At 45.5% G+C, this 25473-nt stretch overlaps 1 protein-coding gene across 2 annotated transcripts in view; it reads left to right on the top strand.

Moving 5' to 3' along the window:
• Positions 1 to 6350: 6350 nt before the first annotated feature.
• The window catches only part of Sirt5 (sirtuin 5), a 29683-nt gene continuing 10560 nt past the window's right edge, over positions 6351 to 25473 (top strand). Inside the window, exons 1-4 of one of the 2 annotated variants that reach the window (XM_059263115.1) lie at positions 6351 to 6415; positions 14405 to 14550; positions 15707 to 15840; positions 23186 to 23411. In XM_059263115.1, the coding sequence (XP_059119098.1) occupies positions 14436 to 14550; positions 15707 to 15840; positions 23186 to 23411 (475 nt within the window). In that variant the 5' untranslated portion in view covers positions 6351 to 6415; positions 14405 to 14435. Of the gene's footprint in view, positions 6416 to 6496; positions 6611 to 14404; positions 14551 to 15706; positions 15841 to 23185; positions 23412 to 25473 lie in introns of those variants that run through there. The other variant, XM_059263114.1, reaches the window with a different exon arrangement.

Below are 25473 nucleotides of genomic sequence, written 5' to 3'. Positions count from 1 at the left end.
GTTTAGAACACAAACGGCTCTTGCCGAGGACTCCCTCTCAAGTCCTAGCCCCCAGTAAATGCCAGGAATTCCAGTTTCAAGGGACCTGACACCTCTGGCCTCCCTGGACATCTGCAGTCACCTGCACACACCCACACACAGACACATAAAAATAATAAAGATCAAATGTTTTAAAATTATTTCTATATTAAGATAAAAATTTAAAGTATCAAATGTTTTAAAATGATTTCTATATTAAGATAAAAATTTAAATATCAAATTTAGTTAACTCTGGGCCTAGATCACCTTTTCCATCGATCCCTAAGAAAGCAGTTTGAATAGCCAAGAATGGCGGCGCATGTCTATTGGGACGTGGAAGGAGGAGCAAGATTTCAAGGCCAGTCTCTGCTGCATAGTGAGTTTGAGACCAGCCTGGGCCCCGTGAGACCCTGCCTCAAACAACACAACAAAAACAAGTCATTGCTAGACTGTAAGTGTGAATGCTATATAAACACCTGGAGCAAGGTGACAGTTTTGGTGTCTGTAGTTGAGGGGCCCTGCTGGATTGGGACAGGCAGGTAATTAACTCAAGAGGCCAAGTTTTAAAAGGGATCATCTCAGTATGCAATTAATCCTCCTCTTGCCTTTGACTTTTACAGTGGCCTGGCTGAGTCCAGCCTTTTTCAATGAATAATGGAGTGTTGGATTTTCCTCATTTGGGCTCATCATTGTCTCACTCTCTAACCTTGGGCCAGCCACTTAACCCTGACTCTGGATAGCCACACTCGAAGTGGACGATGTCAATACTGACCTGAAGATTCACAGAGAGATAGCTTATTAATGACTTGAAAGCACTTAGGATGTATCAAGTGTTATAAAAATCTTCCTACAATAATGTATGGATAGCTAAGTGAAGCGTGATGGCCAATTGACCTCACAGAAATAAACCACTTAGGTGCTGTTTTGGTGCTCTGTGAAATTTAAAGCATTGAGGGAACTCTTCATTGATGCAAGGTTTTTGCCAAAGGACAAATACATCTAAGTAAGTGGATACTTGTGAACTTGCCTTCTGCTCAATTCCCTCTGAGTGTATCAAAGCAATTTGACGGGGCTGAATTGCTGTTTATAAAAATAACTCATAAAAAGTTCGGATCTGTGGTAGTTTGAATGTAATTGGCCCCCATAGTCTCATAGGGAGTGGCACTCTTAGGAGGTGTGGCTTTGTTGGAGTGGGTATGGCCTTGCTGGAGTGGGTATGGCCTTGTTGGAGGAAGTGTGTCACTGAAGAGGCAGGCTTTGAAGTTTCCTATGCTCAGGATATCACTCAGTGTCTCAGTCCACTTCCTGATGCCTGCAAGATGTAGCACTCTCAGCTCCAGCACCATGTCTGCCTGTATGCTGCTATGCTGCCCACCATGATGATAATGGACTGAACCTCTGAAACTGTAAGTGAGCCACCCCAATTAAATGTTTTCTTTATAAGAGTTGCCGTGGTCATGCATGGTGTCTCTTCATAGCAATAAACACCCTAAGACAGGATCTCCGCATTGCTTCTCTCTCTGTCTCTGTCTCTCTGTCTCTGTCTGTGTGTGTGTGTGTGTGTGTGTGTGTGTGTGTGTGTGTGTGTGTTGGTCAGAGGCTGGCCTCAAGTGTCTTCTTTAATTGATATCCAGCTTAACTCTTTGAGACAGAGTCTCTCACTGAACCTGGAGCTCACCAATTTGGTTAGACTAACTGACTGGCCATCAAGGCCCCAAGAATCTTCCTGTCTCTGCCTCCCAAGATCTGGGGTGACAGGAGCACACTGCCACCCCCCACATTTTAGGGAGGTGCAGGGAATGCAGAATCAGGCCCACATGCTCTAAGAACAAACACATCACGGATTGAACCACCTTCCAGCCCTTCTTTTGACCTTTTGTGGCCACAAGGAAGAGAGTGAAGTTGTGGGACAGAACACGTCAGAGCTGGTTAGCAGTGTGTGCTCATCTAGACACTCTGGTGGGGGGTATGGAAGAAGAAATACAGAGGCAGTGGGCATATACGTAAAGAAAGTCATTCAGGACATAGGACATTTTATAAATAATGTACACATTTGTTAAAAACTTGCCCAAATGGCTGGGTGGTGGTGGTGCACACCTTTAATCTCAGCACTTGGGAGACAGAGCCAGATGGATCTCTGTGAGTTCGAGGCCAGCCTGGTCTACAGAGCAAGATCCAGGACAGGCACCAAAACTACATGGAGAAACCCTGTCTTGGAAAAAAAAAAAAAAAACCCAAACAAACAAAAAAACCCAAAAAGTTAAACTTTTGTGTAGCAACCAAGAAGGCAACTTCCATGTCGAGCAAACAATGTGCATGATCTAAGCTCATGGGTCCTGATGGTGGACGACAGGGGAGACCTTCTGCAGGGTTTCTCCAGCAGGATTTTGAGTCAGCTCTGTCAGAAGCTCCTAGGCCTGGTCTTGGGAATTCTGTGAGCTCCATAATTTACTTTCACTGTTACTAGTTAATATGAACATTTTAAACACATACAACGACAGAAGTAACATGGGACTGGGACGTGGCTCAGTTGATAAAGCGCTTGCCATACAAGCATGAGGACCTGAGTTTGATCCCCAGAACCCACATAAAATATCTGGGTGTGCTGGTAAGTTCTCGTTATACCAGTGCAGGGCAGGCTGAAACTGGCTAATCTCCAGAGCTCACTGGCCATCCAGCCTCCATCAGGGAGCTCCAGGCCAATAAGAGCTCCGGTCTCAAAAAGATAAGGTGGATAGGACCTGAAGAATGATATGAGGCCCACCTCTGTCCTCCATGTGCATGCACACATACATGTGCACTGACACACACAAACACACAGAAAGGTAGAAACAATAACTTAACGAACCCTCTTCATTCATCCCCTACTTCTATATCTCCCCCGCCCCTTTCTGGTGTAATTTACTTACTATAAAACTAACACATTACCATTGAACAGCCCAATGAGATTTTGAAAATGTAGTTACCCAGCCATACTTACAATCAAGTAATATTTTTGTTCTCTTTCTAGTGTTGAGTTCTTTTTTATTAAAAAAATTTTATTGCATTAATTTGGGGTGTGTGTGTGTGTGTGTGTGTGTGTGTGTGTGTGAGAGAGAGAGAGAGAGAGAGAGAGAGAGAGAGAGAGAGAGAGAGAGAGAGAGAAAGAGAGAGAGAGAGAATACAAATGGCATGTGTACATGTGGCGGTCCAAGGACAACTTGCAGGAGATGGTTCTCTCCTTTTACATGTGAGTCCCAGCGATAGAACTCAGGCTTGTTGACAAGATGGCTGAGCCATCTCTCTTGCCCTGCTTGAGTTCTGACACCTACATACATTTGTTAGCCATCACACAATCTTACAGAACACATTTCAGCACCCCAAAGACTCCTTTCTGCTATAGACAGCTCTACCCTCTCCAACTCCTCACCCCTGGGAACAGCTGATGTGTTATTTGTCACCAAAGTCCTCTTTTCTAGAATGTCATAGAAGTAGAATCACACAATTGTTAGGAAGCTTTTCGTGACTGGTGTGCTCAGACTCATCCAAGTTGCCCCACTCCCTTTTACTGGAGAGTTGACAGGTGATTTCTGACAGTCTGTCCATCCATTCTCCCACCGAGAGACATTCGAGTCGTGTAAGTTAGTCTGGGCTGTCAGTTTGACCGGAACCAAGATGGAAACTGCTGGGCACATCTGTGAGGGATTTTCTTGATCAGGGTATTTGAGGTGAGAAGGCCCACCTTAAATGTGGATGGCACCTGCTGGTGGCAGCCCAGATAGAAGGAGGTCTGAGAGAAGTTTTTGCTTTTTGCCTTATTGTCCTCACATCTGCTATAGGGTAGAGTTCATCTATCTTGCTCACAGGTTTGTCTACTCTGTTTGCAAATTCTCCTATCTTGGTGCTGCTCCTACATCCCTTCTCTGATATCAGAATCCAGCTTCTTCAGGCTTCCAAGAAGGACTGAAGACCAGTGGCCCTCCAGGAATCCTCAAGGCCTTTAGTGCCAGCACCTGCTGAAGCATCTGGCCTCATGGGCGGAGCAGCTTCTGGGTTCTCAGGCTCTCAATGTGCGGACAGCCATTGTTGGACTACCCAGCCTCTATTGTTGTATCAGTTTGCTTCCTGGTGCTGTGATAGAACACTCCAACCAAAAGCAGCTTGGAAAGGAATGGAGTTATTTGGCTCACACTTCCACATCACAGTCCATCATCCAGGGAAGTCAGGGCAGGAACTCAAGCAGAGGCCATAGAGGAATGCTTCTTGCTGGCCTGCTCTTTAGGGCTCACTCAGCTTGTTTTTTATGTATCCCGGGACTATATGCCTATGGGTGGTATCACCCAAGTGGGCTGGGCTCTTCCACAGCAATCATCAATGAAGGATATGCCTCATAGAGTTGCCTACAAGCTAATCTGATGGAGACATTTTCTCAAGTTAGATTCCTTATTCCCAGGTGACCCTAGCTTGTGACAAGTTGACAGTCTACTAAATCCCACTTTAATATATATTCATTCTCTCAGTTCCTCTAGAGAACCCTGATCAGTAGAAATTGTTTCCATTTGGGGAGGGATAGGAACAGCTATTATCTAGTATTAATAAAATCATTTTTTTCTAATCAAATCAGCCCTTCAGCGTTGATTCTGCTGCTTGCCCTGGTCAGACTGCTCTTCCTCTAGAGCAGTGGTACTCATCTTTCCTGATGCCGTGACCCTTTAATGCCGTTCTTCATGTTATGATGACCCCTAGCCATAAAATGATTTTGTCGCTTCCTCATAACTGTAATTTTGCTATTGTTATGAGTCATAATATAAATATCTGATATGCAGGACATGCGATCCCTAGGAAAGGGTTGCTTGACTCCCAGAGGGATGGGGACCCGCAGATCGAGAAATGCTGCTCTAGAGCTAACCTGCCCCAAATGTCATCGCCCGTGGAAAACAAGCAAGATCACTTTATCGCTTAAATATTTTTATCTTTGCCCATCAAACACCCACATCTGCACTAGCACAGCTTCCCAGACTTCATTTTTATTTTATTTTTCCAAGGGAGAGGGCAAGGAGCATCCTCAGGCCCCGAGCCACTCTTCTCTGCTCAGCAGTTGCCTTGGACAGTGTCCCCTGAGCACTGTGGAGTGATGAGTAGTGATTTACAAATTCAGCTCTCTTGAAGCTTCTACTCCAGAGGCCCCGGGATGGTTCCTCAGAATTCGAGCATGGCAGGGTTTAATGAGCCAAGTGCTTTAATTCCCTATCAGCCTGTTCCACTTTCAAGCACTTATGTTGTCAAGGAGCAGGGCAGAAACCCTAACTGTACAGTACCTAGAATGCTGTTTCCCCCAAACTTCAGAACCACGTGGATTCTTTTTCAGCTGCTCAACGTACCTTCCTGTCTTCCCTTAGAAGGGATTGCTTTTCAGGGCTCTATAATCCTTCTTTCTGCTTGTGAGACTCTTCTCTATTATCCTCCCAGCTCACCAGCTAGGCCTCTTTTAATGGCATCTTCTACCATGCGCACCCATCAGAGTGTGGATGACTTCGATGGAATACGGTGCTGCAGAAATGGCAGAACCCATGGGTGCTGGAGGGCTACATATTGGGTCTGTGGACCATGGAAAGTTGCAATGAGGAGCTGTCTCTCTCCCAATCCTCCAAGTACTGATAGTGAAGAATTAACATATGGTGGTAGCCATCACAAGCATGCCAAGCAACAAAAGGACTTGATGGAGATGTAGCTCAGTAGGAGAGAGTTTGCCTAACATGAGGTTCAGTATCTCCAACACCAAAAGAAAAAAAAAAAAAGTAGTGGAATACAACACTTTTGTCCAGGTAGGCTTCAAAGTGGGCAGAACGTCCAGCCAATGGGACATTTGAGATTTAAGCTGGGAAAGAGAAAGATAAATGTGAACTGATTCGCTCCCAAGATCTCAGATGATTTCACCTTCTGGTCCCCTGGGCCCATCACCAGTATCTTAGAAAGGTGGAGAAGTCCCTAAAGCCGGTGAATCTCTACTTCAGCAGTAGTGAACCACAACCTCTCAAGTTAAGAGAGGTTTGGGCTAGCCTGGAACTGACTCGCCAGGGTTTGCCACAGAAATTCAAGGGAAATGACTCTGATTTTGCTAAACCCTGTACTGAAACTGCCGTCCCTCAGGGTGCTCAAGGAGGCAGCAGGGCTGTTGGCAGTTCATGACCCATCTGGGAAGTGGAATGAACCTTGGAAGGTCATAAAGATGCAAGCAAGTCCCTGTGCCTTCCTTTGATTCGCGGTCCCACCAAAACCTCAAAGCAAAACAGAGCCCGGCCCTGGCCTCGCTCCGGGTCTCCGGCAGGGGCCGCTGCAGCCGGGGCGGGACACCGGGACGCCGAGCACTCCGCCCCGCCGCCTCTCCTGCCTGCTCTATCCACACCGCCTTCTGCAGGTGCGTCTAGTGCCGGCCTCGGGGGTCCCGGCTTTGTCCCGGCTCTGCGCGCCCCACCCCGCGCATGCGCGGACGGGCGCCGATAGGGAAGCCAGCGACAGGGTGGGTGGCGGGATGGGCGATGGGCGGGAGAGAAACCGAGGCAGAAGCTGGGCCCGGAAGGCGGTGACCTGGAGGAAGGGCATTTTGGCTAAGGTGACAGGGGCAGGCTGGAGTGGTAGTGGTAGGAGTGCAGAGAGGGGCGGATCGCGACACAGTCTGAAGGCAGAGCCGGAAGGATTTGATGATCATGGCAGCAGAGAAGTGGGGACAGGTTAAGGCCAAGTCAGGAGCCGGGAGGATGGTGCCCCAAAGTTTTGCGAGTGGTGTGGGGGCTGGGGCGGGAGGTTGGGGATGCAGTTTTCAGCTCTGGGAAGATGGGAGATCAGGAGCAGTCAGCTGTAGACAGATTGGAGGAAAGCCCCCAAGGGTGGGTGCTGGAAGCAGGGCACGCACATGGCCAGAGAGGCTGGGTCCTAGGCTGTACCCTTTTTTAGGTTTTGATGGCAGGTAGCCTTGACAGGAGCGGGTGTGAGTGGAGCCAGTCAGCGTCAAAGCCTGGGACTGGTGTATTGATCTCATTTGTGGAGCTTTTCGTGTCCGATGAATCTTTACCGACAGCCTGTGAACATTTCTGCCAGTACAGTTGCCATGTCGTCTGTCCCATGACTTAAAACTGCATTTCAGTTGACAAGAGATAACTGTGTATATATTTCTGGGGTACAATGGGGTGTTTTGATATATGCATGTATTATATACAGTAAGAGTAAGCCAAGCTAATCAACATGTCTATCATCTCGCTATTTTTTAGTGGTAAGAGCCTTTGTAGTTTACTTGTTTCAAAATTTTGAAACGTGCATTATATCGGTATCAACTATGGTTACTGTGCTGTTCAATAGACCAGGAAAACGTATTCTTTCTTGCTGAGAGTCCGTGCCCTTGACAAACATCTCCATGCCCCCACATTGTCCCCCTCACCCAGCCTTTGGTAACCATCATCCGTTTTTTGTTTCTGTGAGTTTGACTTTTCTATACTCAACACTATATATACTTTCATATACTCCACAGTGTATATACTTTTCTATACTCCACAGCGTATATGCTTTTCTATACTCCACAGTGTATATGCTTTTTTATATTCCAGTGTATATACTTTTATATACTCCACAGTGTATATACTTTTATATACTCCACAGTGTATATACTTTTATATACTCCACAGTGTATATACTTTTCTATATTCCACAGTGTATATACTTTTATATACTCCACAGTGTATATACTTTTATATACTCCACAGTGTATATACTTTTCTATATTCCACAGTGTATATACTTTTCTATACTCCACAGTGTATATACTTTTATATACTCCACAGTATATATACTTTCATATACTCCACAGGTCAGTACACCTGCCCTGCTGTGCTTAGCTTATTTCACTTACATTAGTAAGGTCATCCACTTTGTTCCAAATGTATGGTTTGAAATATTTTCTCCCACTGTGGAAATGACTGATTCCTTCATCAACCTGTTTGCCTGTTTTTGCTTTTATTACCTGTGTTTAGGGTCCTAGCTAAGAAATCATTGCCCAAGCAACGTCAGGACTCCCATCTCTTTTCCTCTTGTAGTATCAGTTTCAGGTGGTGTGTTAAAGTCTTTAATCCATTTCTAATTGATTTTTATATGTGATATGAAGCAAGCAACAATGAAGCCTGGTCTTGGTGGCTCACATCTGTAATCCTAGCTCTTATAAAGTTGAGACAGGAGAATTGCCATGAATTCCAGCCTGGACCGCATAGTGAGTCCTAAGCCAGTCTGGGGTATAGTATGAGACCCTGTGTCAATCTTCTTCACGGTCACCCAGCTCAGATATTCGTTCTGGTGACTTTTCTCTCCTGCCGTTTTTAGCTTCCCAAGCTTCCTGTGCAGTATCTCTCACCACAACAGAGACGGGTGACACTGGAAGTGCCAGCGTGCTTGCGTCTTGTTTTTAATTGGGGTTGACTGAGGTACAGTGCACAACTGTCAACATCACCGTCTTTATTTCACGGTTTACAAGTTGTCAAAAAAGCATGTCAAAAATAAGGATACAGAACTTCCCGTTGTTCTAATGGCCCCTGTCTGCTCACCCTGACCAAGACAAGGATGGGATTTCTATACCTATAGCTTTCCTTTGTCATCATGTAAATGGTTTCAGAGTGTGACTTTTGTGTTGGGCTTATTAGCATTGAATGTAGTTTATTTTCATTGTTTTTATTTATGTGTGTGGGTGCTGCTTACATGTATGTGTGCCATGTGTGTGCCTGGTGCCTATGGGGGCCAGAAGAGGATCTCCTAGAGCTAGTGTTACAGATGATTGTGAGCCACAGTGTAAGTGCTGGGAATGGAACCTGGATGCTCTTACTGCTGAGCCATCTCTCCAGCCCTAGCATTGTGTTTTTGTTTTATTTTCTGTAAAGCAACTCTATTTTTGAAATAAGATAAGGCTTCCAGAAATAATGCAAACATAGCTGGGTGGTGGTGGTGCACACCTTTAATCCTAGCACTTGGGAGGCAGAGGCAGGTGGAGCTCTGTGAGTTCGAGGCCAGCCTGGTCTACATAGGAGTTCCAGTACAGTCAGGGCTACACAGTGAAACCCTGTCTTGAAAGAAACAAAACAAAACAAATTTAATGCAAATATAGTAGACTTCCTGTGTATTATTTATCCAGTTTCTCCCAATGTTACATCTTACCTAACCGGAGTACAGTGATCTAAATTAGGACATTTACATGTCTCCTACCAACTAGTGTAGCTACACTTCTAACTAATGAATAGTCACTTTTTGCAAGATGTCTCACTAAGGTCCATTTTCAGGCGTGTGGCCCCCTGGAGACAGTTTCCCAGGCTTCACCCTTCATAATTTTGCTGTGTGGGGGGTGCTGCTGATTATGCTGTACAGGGCCCTTCAACTGGGTTTGTATGGTATTTCTAGTAATTACATAATGTGTCTTGGGAGAAAAATGACACAAGCAAACCTTTGCCCTTCCCATTGCATCATCTGTGGGAGGCAGGTGAGGTCGCCAGGTCTTGCTGCTGCTCGTGCTGTCCTGGATGGCTTGGCCGAGGTTGTATTGGCATGTTTTTCATGGTGAAGCTGCTGTTGCACTCGACTCTAAGGAGCCTGAATTCATGGGGTTGAGTGTGTGAGCAGTTTGTTCTCTTTCTTGGAACAGTCTTCATTCTGTGAAGAAGCATAATTTGTTCACTTGTGTGTAAGTTGATGGCGTTTAGTTTGCTTCTGTTTGGAGTCAAGAACTATCTGATAGGCCTTGGTGTTCTGTTAAATATAAACCCTGCCACAGAACACCAGCATCAGGCAAGGCCACACGTGACCACAGTGGATCAGGAGAAAACCCAGACCACTTGATAATTCTGTCTCAACTGAGATACAAGTGAGTATGTTGTCTATAACAGAATCCAAAAGCCTGCTGCTTTCCAACAATCTCTTACTTGTCAATAATGACCTCTACAATGTCCAGTCAAAGTGGCCTGCTTTTTCATAGCAGCCAGACACTTATGTGACCTCTCCCCCCACGACCTCACAGGAGCCTGAACCCTCCCATCAATCTCTTGAGACACTTGCAGCCTTGGATGTGCTGGCAAGCAATTTTCACGAAGCTGCTCCTTCATCTCGGGAAAACAGGGCTGGAGAGATGGTTCAGAGGTTAAGAGCACTTGCTGCTCTTGTAGAGACCCAGGTTCAGTTCCCAGCACCCATATGGTAGCTCACAGCCATTTATAACTCCAGTTCCAGGGGATGTGGCACCCTCCTCTGAACTCCTAGGGCACCAGACATGCAGGCATGCGGTGCACACAAGCACATGCATGCAAGCAGAACATTTGTGCACCTAAAATAAATGAATAAAAATAAAATTAACACCCTAGAAGACACTGACAGTCTGAGCAAGATATTCACATAGATATTGAAACCCTGGCTTCTTTTCTTATTTCTGTATATACTATTTCCCACCCACACCCAATTCTTTCACTGATTTCTTAGGAATTCTTAATTTTAAAATAAACATCCTAGTAAGTGCCAGATTTTTGTCATTCCCATCTCTTACAAAGTACTAATTGACCTTTTCCCTCCAAAATTGTGTTCTGGTGATCTCTATCAGTTGATACCAAACTCTCTTATTCTGACTTTTAAAAACTGGTCAAAATACACAGAACATAAAGTTCACCATCTGTATTAGTTCCTTTTCTCATCGGTGGGACAAAGCACCTAGCAAAGCCACTTACGGAAGGAAGGGTTTATTCTGGGTCATGGTTTGGGGACAAGCCATCGTGGCAGGGAGGCAGCTGCTCCCTCTGCATCTGCAGCCAGGAAGCAGAGAAAGTGAACGCTCCTCAACCCCAACTGGTGGGATGGTGCTACCCACCTTCAGAGTGGGTTTTCCCTCCTCCATTAAACCTCATGGGTGGCCTCGGAGGTATGTTTCCATGGTGATCTAAATGGAGTCAAGTTGACAATGCAGATAACCACCACACTGTCCTAACCATTTTAAAACCACTCTGTGCAGTCATGGTTGGTGGCTGGGATATTCTTCCCCAGAGCTTTTTCATCTTATAAAACTGAAACTTTTTAACCCATCATTTTTAAATATACCTCAACTACAGTAAAAATAACTCTTTGGGAGTGTAGACTTCTGTAAGCTCTGATAGACATTGCCATGTAACTGCTACCGTGATCGGGACACAGGGCACATTCATTGCTCCCCTTTGCCCACAAGTCTCTGTATTTCCTACCCTTGCATCATGACCACAAATATAGTCTTTATTTATTTTGGAGTGTCATAGGAATACAATCATGAATTCTTTACAAAAATCTTTCTGGACATGAATGAATGTATATGGACATAGTGTGTGTGTACAAGTGTGTACATGTGTGTACAAGTGTGTACATGTGTGTACAAGTGTGTACATGTGTGTGCTGTGGAGGCCAGAGACCACTGCTGATTGTCTTGCTCTATTCCTCTGATTTTTAAAAAGTTGAGTTTTTGTTTTTTGTTTTTTGTTTTGTTTCATTTTTACATTTATTGGTGTGTGGGGATAAACGTTCATGTCCCTGTGAAGGTCAGGGGACAGCTAGTGGCAGTCGATTCTCTTGTTCCACCATGTGGGTTCTGGGGAATCAAGCTCAGGCCATCAGGCTTGGTGGCTGGCTGGCCAGCCATTTCTAGTCTTTTTCCGTGTGCCCCCGCCCCTCAGTGCTGAGGTTACAGGCATTTGCCGTCACCCCTGAGTTTTTTTTTTTTTGTTTTTTTTTTTTTGGTTTTTCGAGACAGGGTTTCTCTGTGTAGCTTTGCGCCTTTCCTGGAACTCGCTTGGTAGCCCAGGCTGGCCTCGAACTCACAGAGCTCCGCCTGGCTCTGCCTCCCAAGTGCTGGGATTAAAGGCATGCGCCACCACTGCCCGGCACCCCTGAGTTTTTATATGAGTACTGGAGATTTGAATTTGGGTTCTTATGCTTGCACGGTGAGAATCTTACTGACTTAAACTGATGTAACCTCTCCCTAGCCCTGCCTTCTTTTTGAATAATAGCTGTATTGCACACTGCGAATGTTTTTCCTTGCTTATTGAACTTGTTTCTGTGGATGGGGATTTAGGCCTGTTCTAGGCTCTTCTACTAACCCAATTCTCTAATGTCTGTAGATAAAGTCATCTTGGATCAATCCAACTGTTGTTCTCTCTGTGTGAGCCAGGGTCTTCTATGTAGACTAGGCTAACCTAGAACTCACTATGTAGACCAGGCTAGCTTTGGACTAACAATCCTCCTGTTTCTGGCCTCTTGAGTGCTGGGATTGCAGGAATATGCCTCCATGCCCAACCCGTTTTTCCTCTTACAAAATTTCTCAAGTAGAAACTTTTACTAAATGAGCCTCCCAACTTACAAGTTTCATTGACCCGTTGTCACCCTCACCTTATTTATTGTGGCAGTATACATAACCCATCTGTTTGGGTGGGAGCTCCACCTCAACCCCTGGCACCCTGGCATCCCTATACTCAAAGAGTCTGGAATGTCTGGAAGGAGTCTGGTGGAAGATCCCCCTTGGCTCCCTTCCCCATCTCTTTCCCCAAACCCACCCCTTCAAAGCCCGCCAAACACAGCTCCTCCCCTAGAGAGGCTCAGGATTCCCACAGGGGATATATAAGGGGCATCCCAGAAAACAGACTCTTGGTTCTTCTCGTTGGTCTCACGTCCCAGTCGCCTCTCTTTGGGGCCAGGGAATCGTCCTGGAGCACTTTACCCATTAAACCTGGGCTTTCCAGTTTGGTCTGATTCAGTTTGTTGCGACGGCAGAGAGGCCTTCAGGAGGCCTCAAACTTATCACCATATAGTTCAGTTTTCAAAAATCACTTTGTCCTCAAAACTCTTTCATCAAAAGTTCAGGAAGGGAGCTGGCTCGATGGCTTAGCAGTTGGGAACCGCTCTTGCAGCATGTCGGGCAGCTCACAACTGCCTGTCCACACATATGCACACATAGACATAATAAAAATAAAAAATAGATTGGAAAAAGGTAGCCAGGTTTTTAAAAATGTTTTGTACTGTTACAAATGCAGCAGGGTTTTTGTTTGTTTGCTTTTTGTTTTTTAAAGAATTCTCATGTTTGGGGCCAGTAAAGTGTTTGTCTTGCAAGCTTGAAGACCTATGTCTGATCTCAGAACCCATGTTAAAAAAAAAAATCTAGGTGTGGTGGTGTGTGCTCTAGGGAGGCAGAAACAGGTAGATCCCTGGGTCTCTTAGCTTACTCTGCAAATTCTAGATCCTGTCTCAAATTCTGAGGATAGATAGATACCTTAAGTTGTCCTTTGGTCTCCATTTCACACACACACACACACACACACACACACACACACACACACACACACACACACACACATCCCTCATGTTTAACACTTTCCCAAGCCTCTACAACCATGATTCTAAACATGAGTGGCCATCGAGATTACCCTGTGGCTTGTGGGCTCGGCCAGACTGTGGTCTGGGGTGGACCTGGAAGCTTCGCATTCCTGAGGCTCTCAGAAGTGACTGTAGGTGTACAGCCCCACATGAGAGGCACTGCATACCTGAGCAACAGTCCAGAGCCTGAGTGAAAACAACCAGGCTGAATATCATGACGTTCTGTTGCTAAAGACTTCAATTAAGGGTGTTCTTTGTGTTTTATCTTTCTCCTTTTGTTTTGTTTTATTTTGTCTTGCTTTTTTTTTTGTCTTGCTTGTTTTTAAGACCGGCTCTCATGTAGCCCAGGTGTGGTTCTGAACTCCCTTGGTTGCTGAGGATGACCTTGAACTCCTGCCCTGCCTGCCTCCACCATGTTAGGGCATTGCTACCGAAATAGTCCCTTACTCACCATGAGCTCACTGAGGAGTTTTCAGCTTTGCTGTTGCCATGTTTCCTTTTTAGTTCAGTGTTCAATGAGTCACAAGAAAGGACCTGGTGGAACTCCAGATGCCTGGTACAAACGATGAAATCAAAGTTTCATCCACCCTCAAAAGCTTAAAAAATATTTCTCTCAGCATGGTGGCATACAGGCTTGTAATCTCTGGCTTTGGAGGCTGCAATAAGAGGAACATTATTCAAAGCTACCCTGTAATATGTAACCAGATTCTGTTTCAAGTAAATACATAGAAATAAAATTAGAAATTGTGAGATGTTTGATACTTTATTCTAACAGATTTCACAGTGAGTGTTGTTGTGAGCACATTTGAAGTAGGCTGGACTAACAATGTTCAGCTGGCTGAGTATATTTAGGAGATTCTCCACTTAGGACTAGTTATCTTGAATTGAGTAGCAAAACGTTTGTACTTACATACATGCAATAACACCTCTAACAAGACAAAGACACACTATGTATTTGAATGTTTTATGATTGTTTCTATGTTGTTTTGTAACTTTTCTAAAGCCTGCTGGAGTAGCACTTCAAAGAAAACCTGATGCGCCCACTCCAGATTGTTCCAAGCCGATTCATTTCCCAGCTGTGTTGCAGACTGAAGGCTCCGTCCTCCCCACAAAGCAAGATCTGCCTCACCATGGCTCGTCCAAGTTCAAGTAAGTCATCCTTATAAATGCCTATGTTGGTCACGGTGCCGGGGAAGCTTTAACATGCTTTTCACAGGGCAGGTGAATATGAGGAGAATTTTAGATGTTTGGCGTCTACTGGGCCTCGGTTCAGCTCGGCCACAAGCACAAAGGCTTTGTCCTGACTTTCCACAAGAAATCTGGATCCATCAACTCTTTCACATTTGCACAACTGTGCTCTGTGATAAGAATACACCAAGCAGGCCGGGCGGTGGTGGCACACGCCTTTAATCCCAGCACTTGGGAGGCAGAGCCAGGCGGATCTCTGTGAGTTCGAGGCCAGCCTGGGCTACCAAGTGAGTTCCAGGAAAGGCGCAAAGCTACACAGAGAAACCCTGTCTCGAAAAACCAAAAAAAAAACAAAAAAAAAACAAAAAAAAAGAGAATACACCAAGCAGCCCACAGAACCAAGTATACAGAGCATAAGCACTTCAGATCACACAGTGGGCTGAAGGTGGAGCTGAGATGCCATGCTAGGTGTGTGCCCAAAGCCCTCATTTCCTGGAGATACCGTGTACCCGCCCGTCAAGTGTCCAAGATGATGTCTTCATGGCACAGGAAATGTTTTTTAAACCTTATTTATATAAGGGAGAGGGACATAAGTGTGCCAGAGTGTGTGTTTAGGTCAGAGGACAGCTTGTAGACATCTGTTCTCCTACCACCCTGTGGCTTCCAGGGATTGAACTCAGGTCATCAGGCCTGGTGACAAGTGCCCTTATTCTCTGAGCCATCTCACCAGCCCTGAGGAATGCTTTTTATTGGAATATCTTAAATCTTTCTTTTTTATTTGAAGATTTATTTATTTAATGTGTATGAGCGTTTGCCTGTATTGTGCATGTGTGTACCTGGTGCCCACAGGGGCTAGTGTTAGTGCAGAGGGCACTAGATCCTCTGGAACTGGAGTTAGAGATGATTGTAAAGCACCATGTGGGTGCTGGGAATTGAACAGCAGTCCTCTGCAAGAACAAAACGTACTCTTAATTGCTGGGCCATCTCTTCAGGCCCTATTGGAGTATCTTACAGTGTAAGTTCATTCAGTGTCAAATTTCATGCTATAGAAAATGGATGTGGAATATAAATGTCCCATTGGTACTCTGGATTGACGCAGGTTTTATTTTCTGTTTAGATATGGCAGATTTTCGGAAATGTTTTGCAAATGCAAAGCACATAGCCATCATCTCAGGGGCTGGTGTTAGTGCGGAGAGTGGGGTTCCAACTTTCAGAGGAGCTGGAGGTTATTGGAGAAAATGGCAAGCTCAGGTTAGTAATGCTCCCAGAATCCCAAAGGCTTTTTCTGAATGACACTATTATGGAGGTTGATTCAGCATTCATACTGATGCCTGGAGCACAGGGGCAGTGTTTGAAATTGGCAGTAACTATTTTGTCCTCTTTGTTTTTGTTTTAACAAGGTCTCTATGATGACTACAACAGCAAATTTGGGGCCAGGGAGAAGGTGTAGTGTGTAAGAACACTTGCTGTGCAAGCATCAAGCATGAGGACCTGAGTTTGACTCCCAGCACCCACATAAAGAGCTGGGCATGCTGGGTATGCTTGGAACCCCAGCATTGAGAAGTGGGGACAGGAGGGTCCTGGAAGCTTGCTGTCCAGCCAGCCTAGCCTAAAGGGCAAGCTTCTATTTCACTGAGAGATTGATTGTGTCTCAAGGGAATAAGGCAGACAGCAACAGGAAGACACTCAGTGTCCTCTGGCTTCTGAAAGCTCATGCACAGATGTGCACATCTGCATACTCATGTGTATGAAACATACACACACACATACACACACACACACACACACACACACACACACACACACTTCACCCCAGAAAGGGAGTGCACTACAGACCAAAGTCATGATTGCATCACTGTCTGGTTGGGTGAAGGAGTAAGGTTTTACTGGGTTATACCAAGAGTATGGGTGAGGGGTTACTGTAACTAACAGCATCCCTGGAAAGCCGACCTCACCGTGTGTGATGACTCCCACACACTGTGACCATAGTACATAGGACCCCAGAGCTCCTCCGTGTGCCTTGCAGGCAGCTCTGTAATCTGAACATCTTTCTCTTGGGGAGGTCAGAGGTCAGCGTCTCAGCTCACAGCAGCTCTTTACTACTTTTTCTTCTGTTGATTCTCACTGTCCAGAAAAGTCTAAGTTATTTTTAAATGCTGTATTCTGTAGGTCTTTGAAGTGTTGGAAGATTACCTACCTACCTGAAATATATCGCTGCATATCTAGAAAACCTAACTAATATGACTATACATTTGACAATTATAGATGACAGTTAATTTGTATTTTTCTAACTATACATTACATTTTTTGATGAGTTGTGTAAACATAACACCTTAAAGGAGAGTAGAAATATACATATAGTTTAACAAAATTGACCTTAAATTTGTATCAGTCGACCAAAATCCATACCAATGTAAAGTATTTTGTGATTAACATTTGTTTTTTGAATTAAAGTAGATTCAATAATTTACCCTCTTCTCCATCTTTTCTACACCATGTCCCCCTTTCTTCCTTAGAAAGAGATTGACTATCACCATTAACCATTTATAGCCAACCCCCTTTAAATGAAAACAGACATTCATAAACAATATTTTGGGAATTTGGGTGTAGTTTTCTATACTACTTTCTGCTGATTGGGAGCACTGGTAATCTTATGGGAATCTTGAGAAAATTTAGAATGTGGTCAAGTCCTGACTGGGGTATTTTGTGTGGTTGGTCCATCTCAGCCAGTAGCCTTGAAGCTGTTGTGGATGTTTGATCACCTGGGCCATGGTTCTCATTGGAGACCTTTTAGGGGGTCTTACTCAATCAAACCGTATTAACCTAGAAGGGACCCACAGCTTCTCATCTTCTGTGGAAGCAAAAGCAGAACCTTTTTTCTAAAGCAACATATCCTCAGTCATTAACAGTCAAAAAATTCAAAGAAAACAATAATATACATAATCCAGACTCTCTGTGTATTTTCCATCTCTATGTGGCTTATTTCTTTTATATTACTTTTACTTTTATTTTTTAAAACTATTTCTTTTTATAACTGTCTGTACTCTTTTTCCTCTCTCTCCCAAGCTTACGTACATTTTTCAAATACACTGTGACCCATTTAGTGGTTTCTTTTTGTCTGAATCTGTCTTTATTGTGTACCTGTAATCCTTTTCTTATCGTTGTTTTAAACTGCTAAGCAGTGTGGCTAGGACCAAAGTAGTGGCTTTGGCTGCTGGCTCCACCCTGTTGGGCTTCCCAACATTGTGGAGATACCCAGGATAGTCACGCTTACTCCCCCAACTCTGGAGTCTATGCTGCCACCAGGTAGTGTACAGCCCAAAACCTTTTTCATCTGTGTGAGTAAAAGCTAAATCCACCACTGTGCTGTGCGGCTTGGAGACGCCTCTGTGTACCGCAGCAGGAATCTGCCATGCTGTGCTCAAGCCTGAATGTCAGGGAGTCTGTGTACTGCAGCCTGTATGAGAGACACAACTAGGAAGCTGTTTTTGGCTCTGTTTATGTGTTTTAGAACCCTTTTTAGAGCTTTTTTAGGTCTTCTGTGGATCCATGCCCCACATTGGGTGCCAAATGTAGCCAGAGGCTTTTCTCCGTCCTGCCCCATCCTGCAGCCACTTGTAAAATAATCACTCAGAGGCTTAATAGTAATTATAATTGTTTGGCCAATCACTCACGCTTATTATTAACTGGCTCTTACAACTTAAATTAACCCATTTCTATTAATCTGTGTATTGCCACATAGCTGTGGCATTACTGGTCTGCTGGTATATTGCTCCTTGGGTGGCTGGATGGTGTCTCCCAGACTCTACCCTCTTCTCCATGTATCTCTGCTTGGATTTCCTGCCTGGATGTATCCTGTCTTGCTAAAGGCCAAAGCAGCTTCTTTATTAGCCAGTGGTAGCGAAACAAATTCACAGCATATAGAAAGACATCCCACAGCATGGTGGTTTGAATGAAATTGGCCCCTATAGGCTCATAGGGAGTGGTGCCATTAGGAAGTATGGCCTTGTTGGAGTAGGTGTGACCTTGTTGGAAGAAGTGTGTCACTGGGGTTGGGCTTTGAGGTTTCAGATACCCAAGCCATGCCCAGTGTCACTCTTTCTTTCTGCTGCCTACAGATCTAAATGTAGAAAGAACTCTCAGCTCCTTCTCCAGCACCATATCTGCCTGCATGCTGCCATGCTTCTAACTGTGATGATAATGAACTAAAACTCTGAACTGTAAGCCAACCTCAATTAAATGTTTTCCTTTATTAGAATTGCCATGGTCATGATGTCTCTTCACAGCAATGGAAACCCTAACTAAGACACCAAGGAAGCCAGAGAGGGCACTGGGTCCCCTGGAGCTAGAGGTATGGGCAGTTGTGAGCCATCCAGTGTGGATGCTGAGAACTGAACTTGGGTTCTCTGCAAGAGAAACAAGTGTTCTTAACCACTGGGTCATCTCTCTAGCCCCTGCTTGGTTGTTCTGTTGTTTTATTGTTTAGTTTTTGTTAAAATAGACATACAGATGAATTTACCCATTTTTAGTGTACCATTCAGTGAGTTTTAACAGATGGATAAAGTTATATAGTCAACACCACGGTTATAACACAGGACATGTCTATGTTATATACAGTCCTAGTTAGCTTTCTTTTGCTGTGATGAAGACCATGACCAAAATGCAACTTGAGGAAGCAAAGTGTTTACTTCATCTTATGGGTCTCAGGTCACAGCTCATCACTGAGGGAAGTCAAAGCAAGAGCTAGAGGCAGGAACCTGTAGGCAGGAATTGATGCAGAGGCCATGGGGGAGTGCTGCTTCTCATAGTACCCAGTACCAACCTCCCAGGGGTGGTACCACCCCCAGTGGGCTAGGCTTTTCCACATCAATTATTAATCAAGAAAATGCCCTACAGACTTACCTACAGGCCAATCTGATGGGGGCATTTTCTCAACTGATCCTTCTCAGATGAATTGTGGCAAGTTGACAAATACCTAGGTGGTATACACGTATACAAGTACACATACACACATATACAGCTACAGGTACTTTCAAACAACACACATATGCGTGCACATATGCATATCTCCACACACCTACAACTACAGGCACTTATACACAAACTACACATAAGTGATAGTGTTCTGTTACTATAGCAGATATCTGATATTTGGCTTCTAAAGAGAAAAGATTGAATTTGACTCAGAGTTTTGGAAGTTTTACTCTATGATCCATGGCCCTGTTGCTTTGGGGCCTGTGATGAGAAAGAACATCACGGCAGGGATCATGGGTACACATAATAGCAAGAAAAGGCTGACGCCACAAGGGCCTCATGGTCTCCTTCACATTATTCCCGGTGGCCTACACTCTCCCATTAGACCCCACTTCTCAGAGGCTCACATCTTTTCACATGTGCCAAGCTGGGAGCCGTGCTTCCAACATGCTGGGCCTTTAGAAGACATTCCAGACCCCAACTATAGCACTGGTTCTCCAGAATATTCCATTCTGGTCCTTTGCCTTCTTCTGTTTCCTCCTACCCCTGCCTTCCCCCCTCCCCCCCCCCCAGCTTGGGAATCCTTAGTTATAAATCTTTCTGTCTTTTTTTTTTTTTTTTTTTGGTTTTTTGAGACAGGGCTTCTCCGCGTAGTTTTCACTGTAGCCCAGGCTGGCCTCGAACTCACAGAGATCCACCTGGCTCTGCCTCCCGAGTGCTGGAATTAAAGACATGCACCACCGCTGCCCGGCTCATTTTTATTTTTAATTGTATGTATGTGGGTGGGATGCTGCAGATGCATGTGGTGCCCTCGGACTCTAGAAGAGGGCATTATGTCTTCTGCAGCTGGAGTTACAGGTGATTGTTAGCAGCCTAATGCAGGTTCTGGGATCTGTGCTTGGGCCCTCTTAACTGTCTCTCCCATCCTGGAATCCTTCGTTTTAGAGAGCAGGGAACTTCATGTGTTGTGTCCATTGTGAAGCTCCCAGATGCAGAACGCTAGCACATGATGCAGGCTTCATACATTTTGGTTAGTTGAGTGAAGACAAAATTAACCACCTTAGTGCATGCCTTGAAGAATCCGCAGGGCTTTCTCACCGAGTGCAGAGCGAGCACTGTCCCCTCCTTCCTCCTAAATGCTGAAGCAGGAGAAACTGGGATGCCTGGCACCCCTCAGGCCCCGGAGGGGGGTAGAGGGCTCCAAGAGTCCAGCAGGAGAGAAGGACCACCAGAGGCATCCCTGGGGACAGTAGCAGGTGGCAGGAAGAACTGGGAGGGGCTGCTCTGGTGTCAGAGGAAGCTCAGCGTTCGCCAGTAAGCAGAGAGGTCAGAGGGCACATCTGATTCCAACCCTGCCCCAAAGCCCATGTATGCGGTTACAGTTCATAGGTCAATGGCACAGGTGCTCCTGGCCAGGGTGTCCTAGGTGTTGAGAAGGAGCACAGGGTCCCGGAGGGCCATGCACTGTGCCTGCCATGACTCTCAAAGGGAAGGCTGCTGTCTCTGCTTGGCGTGGAGACGTGCTTATGAATGTGGGGCACCCATGATATGCTTCTTTTCAAAATAAACGCAGCCCGGAATGAACTTGTTGGTTGTGTGCACAGTTCAGTGTGGACCTGAGGTAACAGGCAGATACAGAACATGTCCATGACCGTTAAGGACTACCTTGTCCTCTTCCTGTCAGCTTCCAGCCCAGACAGCTGTGCTGTGCCTCTATCACAGAAAGAACTCTTCTTAGAAGAGGGCCAGCGCCTGAAATACAGATATTTCACGTATTCTGTTAATAGGTTTTGTTTTTATGTGTATGTATGCATGTATTTAATGTGGCTCACATATGTGTATGGCTGGGTGTGCGTGTATTTCTGTAGAGTTTGAGTATGTATTGTATAGCTGTATGTATGCATGCATATGTGTTTGATTATCTTGGTGAGGGGTGGTCATCTAGGGTACCACCGAGTTCATTCCATGGAACGAAGAATTAATTGTATGTCCTGGAGTGACCCACGGAAGACAGAAGCCACTGACAGCGTGACAGAGATCTGAGGCGGGGACATGCCCCGCCCGCCCCACTGTGGAAGCAGAGACCTTGAGGGTCCCGAGGGAAAGCGGATTGTCATCCTGGGGACAGTGATGTCAGTCACAGACTGAAGCAGGGCGGGAAGGACCTGCTGCAAAGAGCAAAACCACAAAGGGACAAACAACTCCTGTCTCGGTGGGAGGCCCTGGAGGCGGAGCCCACCAGAGGCTGTCTGGACGTTTTATAGGCTGGCCTTTTGTAGCAGTTCTGTCTCCTGGGGTGGGAGGGAGGTGGGAGGGTGGGAGAGTGGGGGGTGCCGTGCCCCCCTCCCAAGGAAGGAGCAGCTTTTCTTAAAGGGGCTAGGCGCTGTTTTCCAGATTGGCCCAAGTTCTCCTGACCTTCCTTTTATATATATACATATATATAGTATATATATATATATATATATATATATATATATATATAAAATTTATAAGTACATAGCCATATGCATGTGTGTAGTTTTTTATATGTACATACATACATGCGGTTTGTGTGTAAGTAGATGTAATGTATCCACATAGTTGTATGTATGTTTGTATATATTTGTTCATGTATAAGTATGTGTAACTAAATGTTCATGTTTAGTTGTATACATGTGTACTTCTGAGTACATGTAATTATCTGTACATAGCTGGATATATTGTATAGTTGTGTGTGAGTATATACATATATATGTGTGTGTACTGTGCATGTTATAACATGTAGCTACATGCATGTAATTGTGTGTATATGTGTCTGATTGCATGGGTATAACTGTATGTTTGTATATAGTTATGTGTATGCATGCATATGTGTATGGCTTATGCATAATAAATACATGTAGCTGTATATATGCATGCAGTTGTGTATATGCAAATATTTATGCATACTTATAGCATAAATACATGTGACTATGTATATGTTGTATGTATGTATATATATATAGGTAGGGTTTATGTATAAATATGAATATATGAATGGGGGTAGCTGTGTGTGTACATACACATATGTGTAGTTTGTGTACAATACATTTAACTGTATGTAGTTGTGTAGATGTGTATAGTTGTATGCTGTGTGTCTGTATGTGCTGTGTTTTTAATTGTGTGTAGATATGTGTCTGTACATGTGTGTATATAATTGGTACAGTTGTGTGCTGTGTGCTTGCTTGTATGTGCTGTGTTTTTAGTTGTGTGTAGGTGTGTGTGTCTGTGTATATGTGAGTAGTTGCGTGTCTAAGCTCTTTTCTGTGCCCGATGGATCTCACAGGGCATTTTTCGTTTCATATTTTTCTTGGAGCTCCCTCACAATGATACTGAATTTTTATTTCTTAGAGCTCTATGGGAGTAAACTCAACCCCAGACACTTTCCCACCCGTCGCTTTACTTCTTGTCATAATTTGTGAGATTAGTGAGGTGGGTTAGGTTGCCTCTGTCTCATCAGCAGGGAAGTTAAGAGTGACCTGTCTAAAGTCCCGGGTTGGTCCCAGGACTGGGATCTAGGCCCGTGCTACACAGTCTAGCCAGACCTACAACTGCCCATCTCCACCTCCACAGGCCCCTCACTGACCTCTGCCTTTCCCCTCAGGACCTGGCGACCCCTCAGGCCTTTGCCCGCAACCCATCCCAGGTGTGGGAGTTCTACCACTACCGGAGAGAGGTCATGCAGAGCAAGGAACCCAACCCGGGGCACATAGCCATCGCCCAGTGCGAAGCTCGGCTGCGTGACCAGGGCCGCCGGGTTGTGGTCATCACCCAGAACATTGATGAGCTGCACCGCAAGGCTGGCACCAAGAACCTGCTGGAAATCCACGGTGAGGGAGACCAGATTTTTTTGTTTTTTGTTTTTACAAGACAGGATTTCTCTGTGTATAGCCCTGGCTGTCCTGGAACTCGCTTTGTAGACCAGGCTGGCCTTGAACTCACAGAGATCCACCTGCCTCTGCCTTCCAAGTGCTGGGATCAAAGGTGTGCAACACCAAGGCCCTTGCAGGAGACCAGATTTTAAAACAGTCTCTCCACCCTACACTGCTTCACACCTGTCCCTCCCCCAGGATGTTGTGGCACTTCCCTCGGGAGGACACACTGGTGCCCGATAGCACCTGAACAGCTCCTGCTGGCAAGGAGAGACACCTTGGCCATTGGCACCACTCACTTGTTATTTCCTGCAACCTGCTAGTTGGACTACGGACTGAGAACCAATAGTGTCAACTCCTCTGGGTTTCAGTTAGACAGGTCCTGCCTGGACACACCAAAACAGAACCTGCATTTCTCCCAAGGGCCCCACTGCACAGTGTCGGGTGTTATCGGTGTTCCTGTACTCCAGAGAAGTGCTGTCTACACAGTCACACGTCCCTGCTCCTGGGACATCTGTGGAAGGAGGCTGTGCTGTGACACAGCTACCCAGGGAGGGAAGTGTTATGATACTGTATGCGGGTGCCAGTGTTATGAATTATTACTATTCGGGTGGGGGGGCGTGGGTATCCCACATGTGCAGTGAACCATGCTGGCTGGGCAGATGTAGCAGTGGGCTGGCGGGCATGGTGGCGGGGCGGCGGGTGGACATTCACAACCCAGAGGCTGCATCCTCAGAGAATGGTTTATTATAATAGAGAGACAAAGAGAAGATAGGAAAGGGGGAGAGAGAGAAAGAGAGAGAACGAGAGAGGGAGGGGGGGAGGGGGAGAGGCCAAGGGGTGCACACCTCGTAGGAGTGGAGGGAGTGAAGGAGAACGGCCTGGATGCTAGGACCACTGCGGCTTCAGCAGGACTGGACATGGCCAGTTGTGACGTCAACCTCCCGGGGTGTTTATTTATTTGTCCTTCGTCCGCAGTAGGAAATTTGTCACAGAAGCCATCCTGCTTCACCCTAGAGCGCCCGAGAGAGAGGTGTTGGCCCTGGCCCTTATCTGTATCAAGCCCACCCATGGAGTTTGTCTTCCGTCCCTCTGGCTTCTTTCCTGTGTGGATTTATTTCCGCCCAAGGCTGTTAGTATCAGTATCCACAAAACTATAACCCCAAGGAGTGCATTTCCTCGTGTACAAGGTGAGCAGCAGCTCACCCATGTTGTCTGTGCCGCACGGGTGCAGTGAAAAGCACCTTCAGCCCGCTCAGGTCACCGGATACGGAATTCTGTTCTCTGGTTAACACTTACCTTCCCCTGGCTGTGTGCCGTCTCCCACGCATTTCTGCTTGTTTCTCAGCAATGCCCACACGTGACTATTTTCCCTGCCATGCACAGAGTAAAGGCAATGAAGAATTACAAAAGATTGCATGTACATATTAGGTGGGATTTTTTTTTTCGGTCCTGTTACAAATAGTGAGAACTCTTTTCTAAGGTAAAAATAAAAGAAATTCCGTATCATTGAATTCGATTATGATTTTAAGATACATAAGCTAAGTGTTGACTATACCTACCTATAGTCTCAAATAAGTGGGAAACTGAGGCAGGAGAATGGTTGGAGTCTAGAGTCTAGAGTCGGGACCAAACTGAACAAGATAGCAGCACCCTGTTTAAAAAAAAAAATCCCTGAAATAGTTACTTTTTTAAAATCCCTGTGATTACGTGCCTGGAAAAAATAACTTCAGAGAAAGGCCGTTTATCTGGCCCGGGGTCTGAGGTGGCACAGTAAGCGTGGATTACTTTGGCTCGTTGTGTGAGGGTCTGGTTATACTGCAGCAGCACTCAGGGTCACACACCACTGCCAGAGTGACATACTGTGAATGTGCTAGTCTGGAGCCTGTGGCCAGGCTTCTTTTGTCATATGATGGATGGCCCCTGCAGCTCAGCGTGGCGTAGAGGAGAGGTGGTCTCCAAAGAAGGCAGAGGAGGCAGGCTGCCACCATCTGTGTGCACTGTGAGTGTAGAGCTCAGA

This window comes from Peromyscus eremicus, chromosome 5 (genome assembly GCF_949786415.1).
Source record: "Peromyscus eremicus chromosome 5, PerEre_H2_v1, whole genome shotgun sequence".
Classification (NCBI taxonomy): domain Eukaryota; kingdom Metazoa; phylum Chordata; class Mammalia; order Rodentia; family Cricetidae; genus Peromyscus; species Peromyscus eremicus.
Note: the sequence above shows the minus strand (reverse complement) of the source record. Positions and strands in the feature narration are given on the sequence as shown.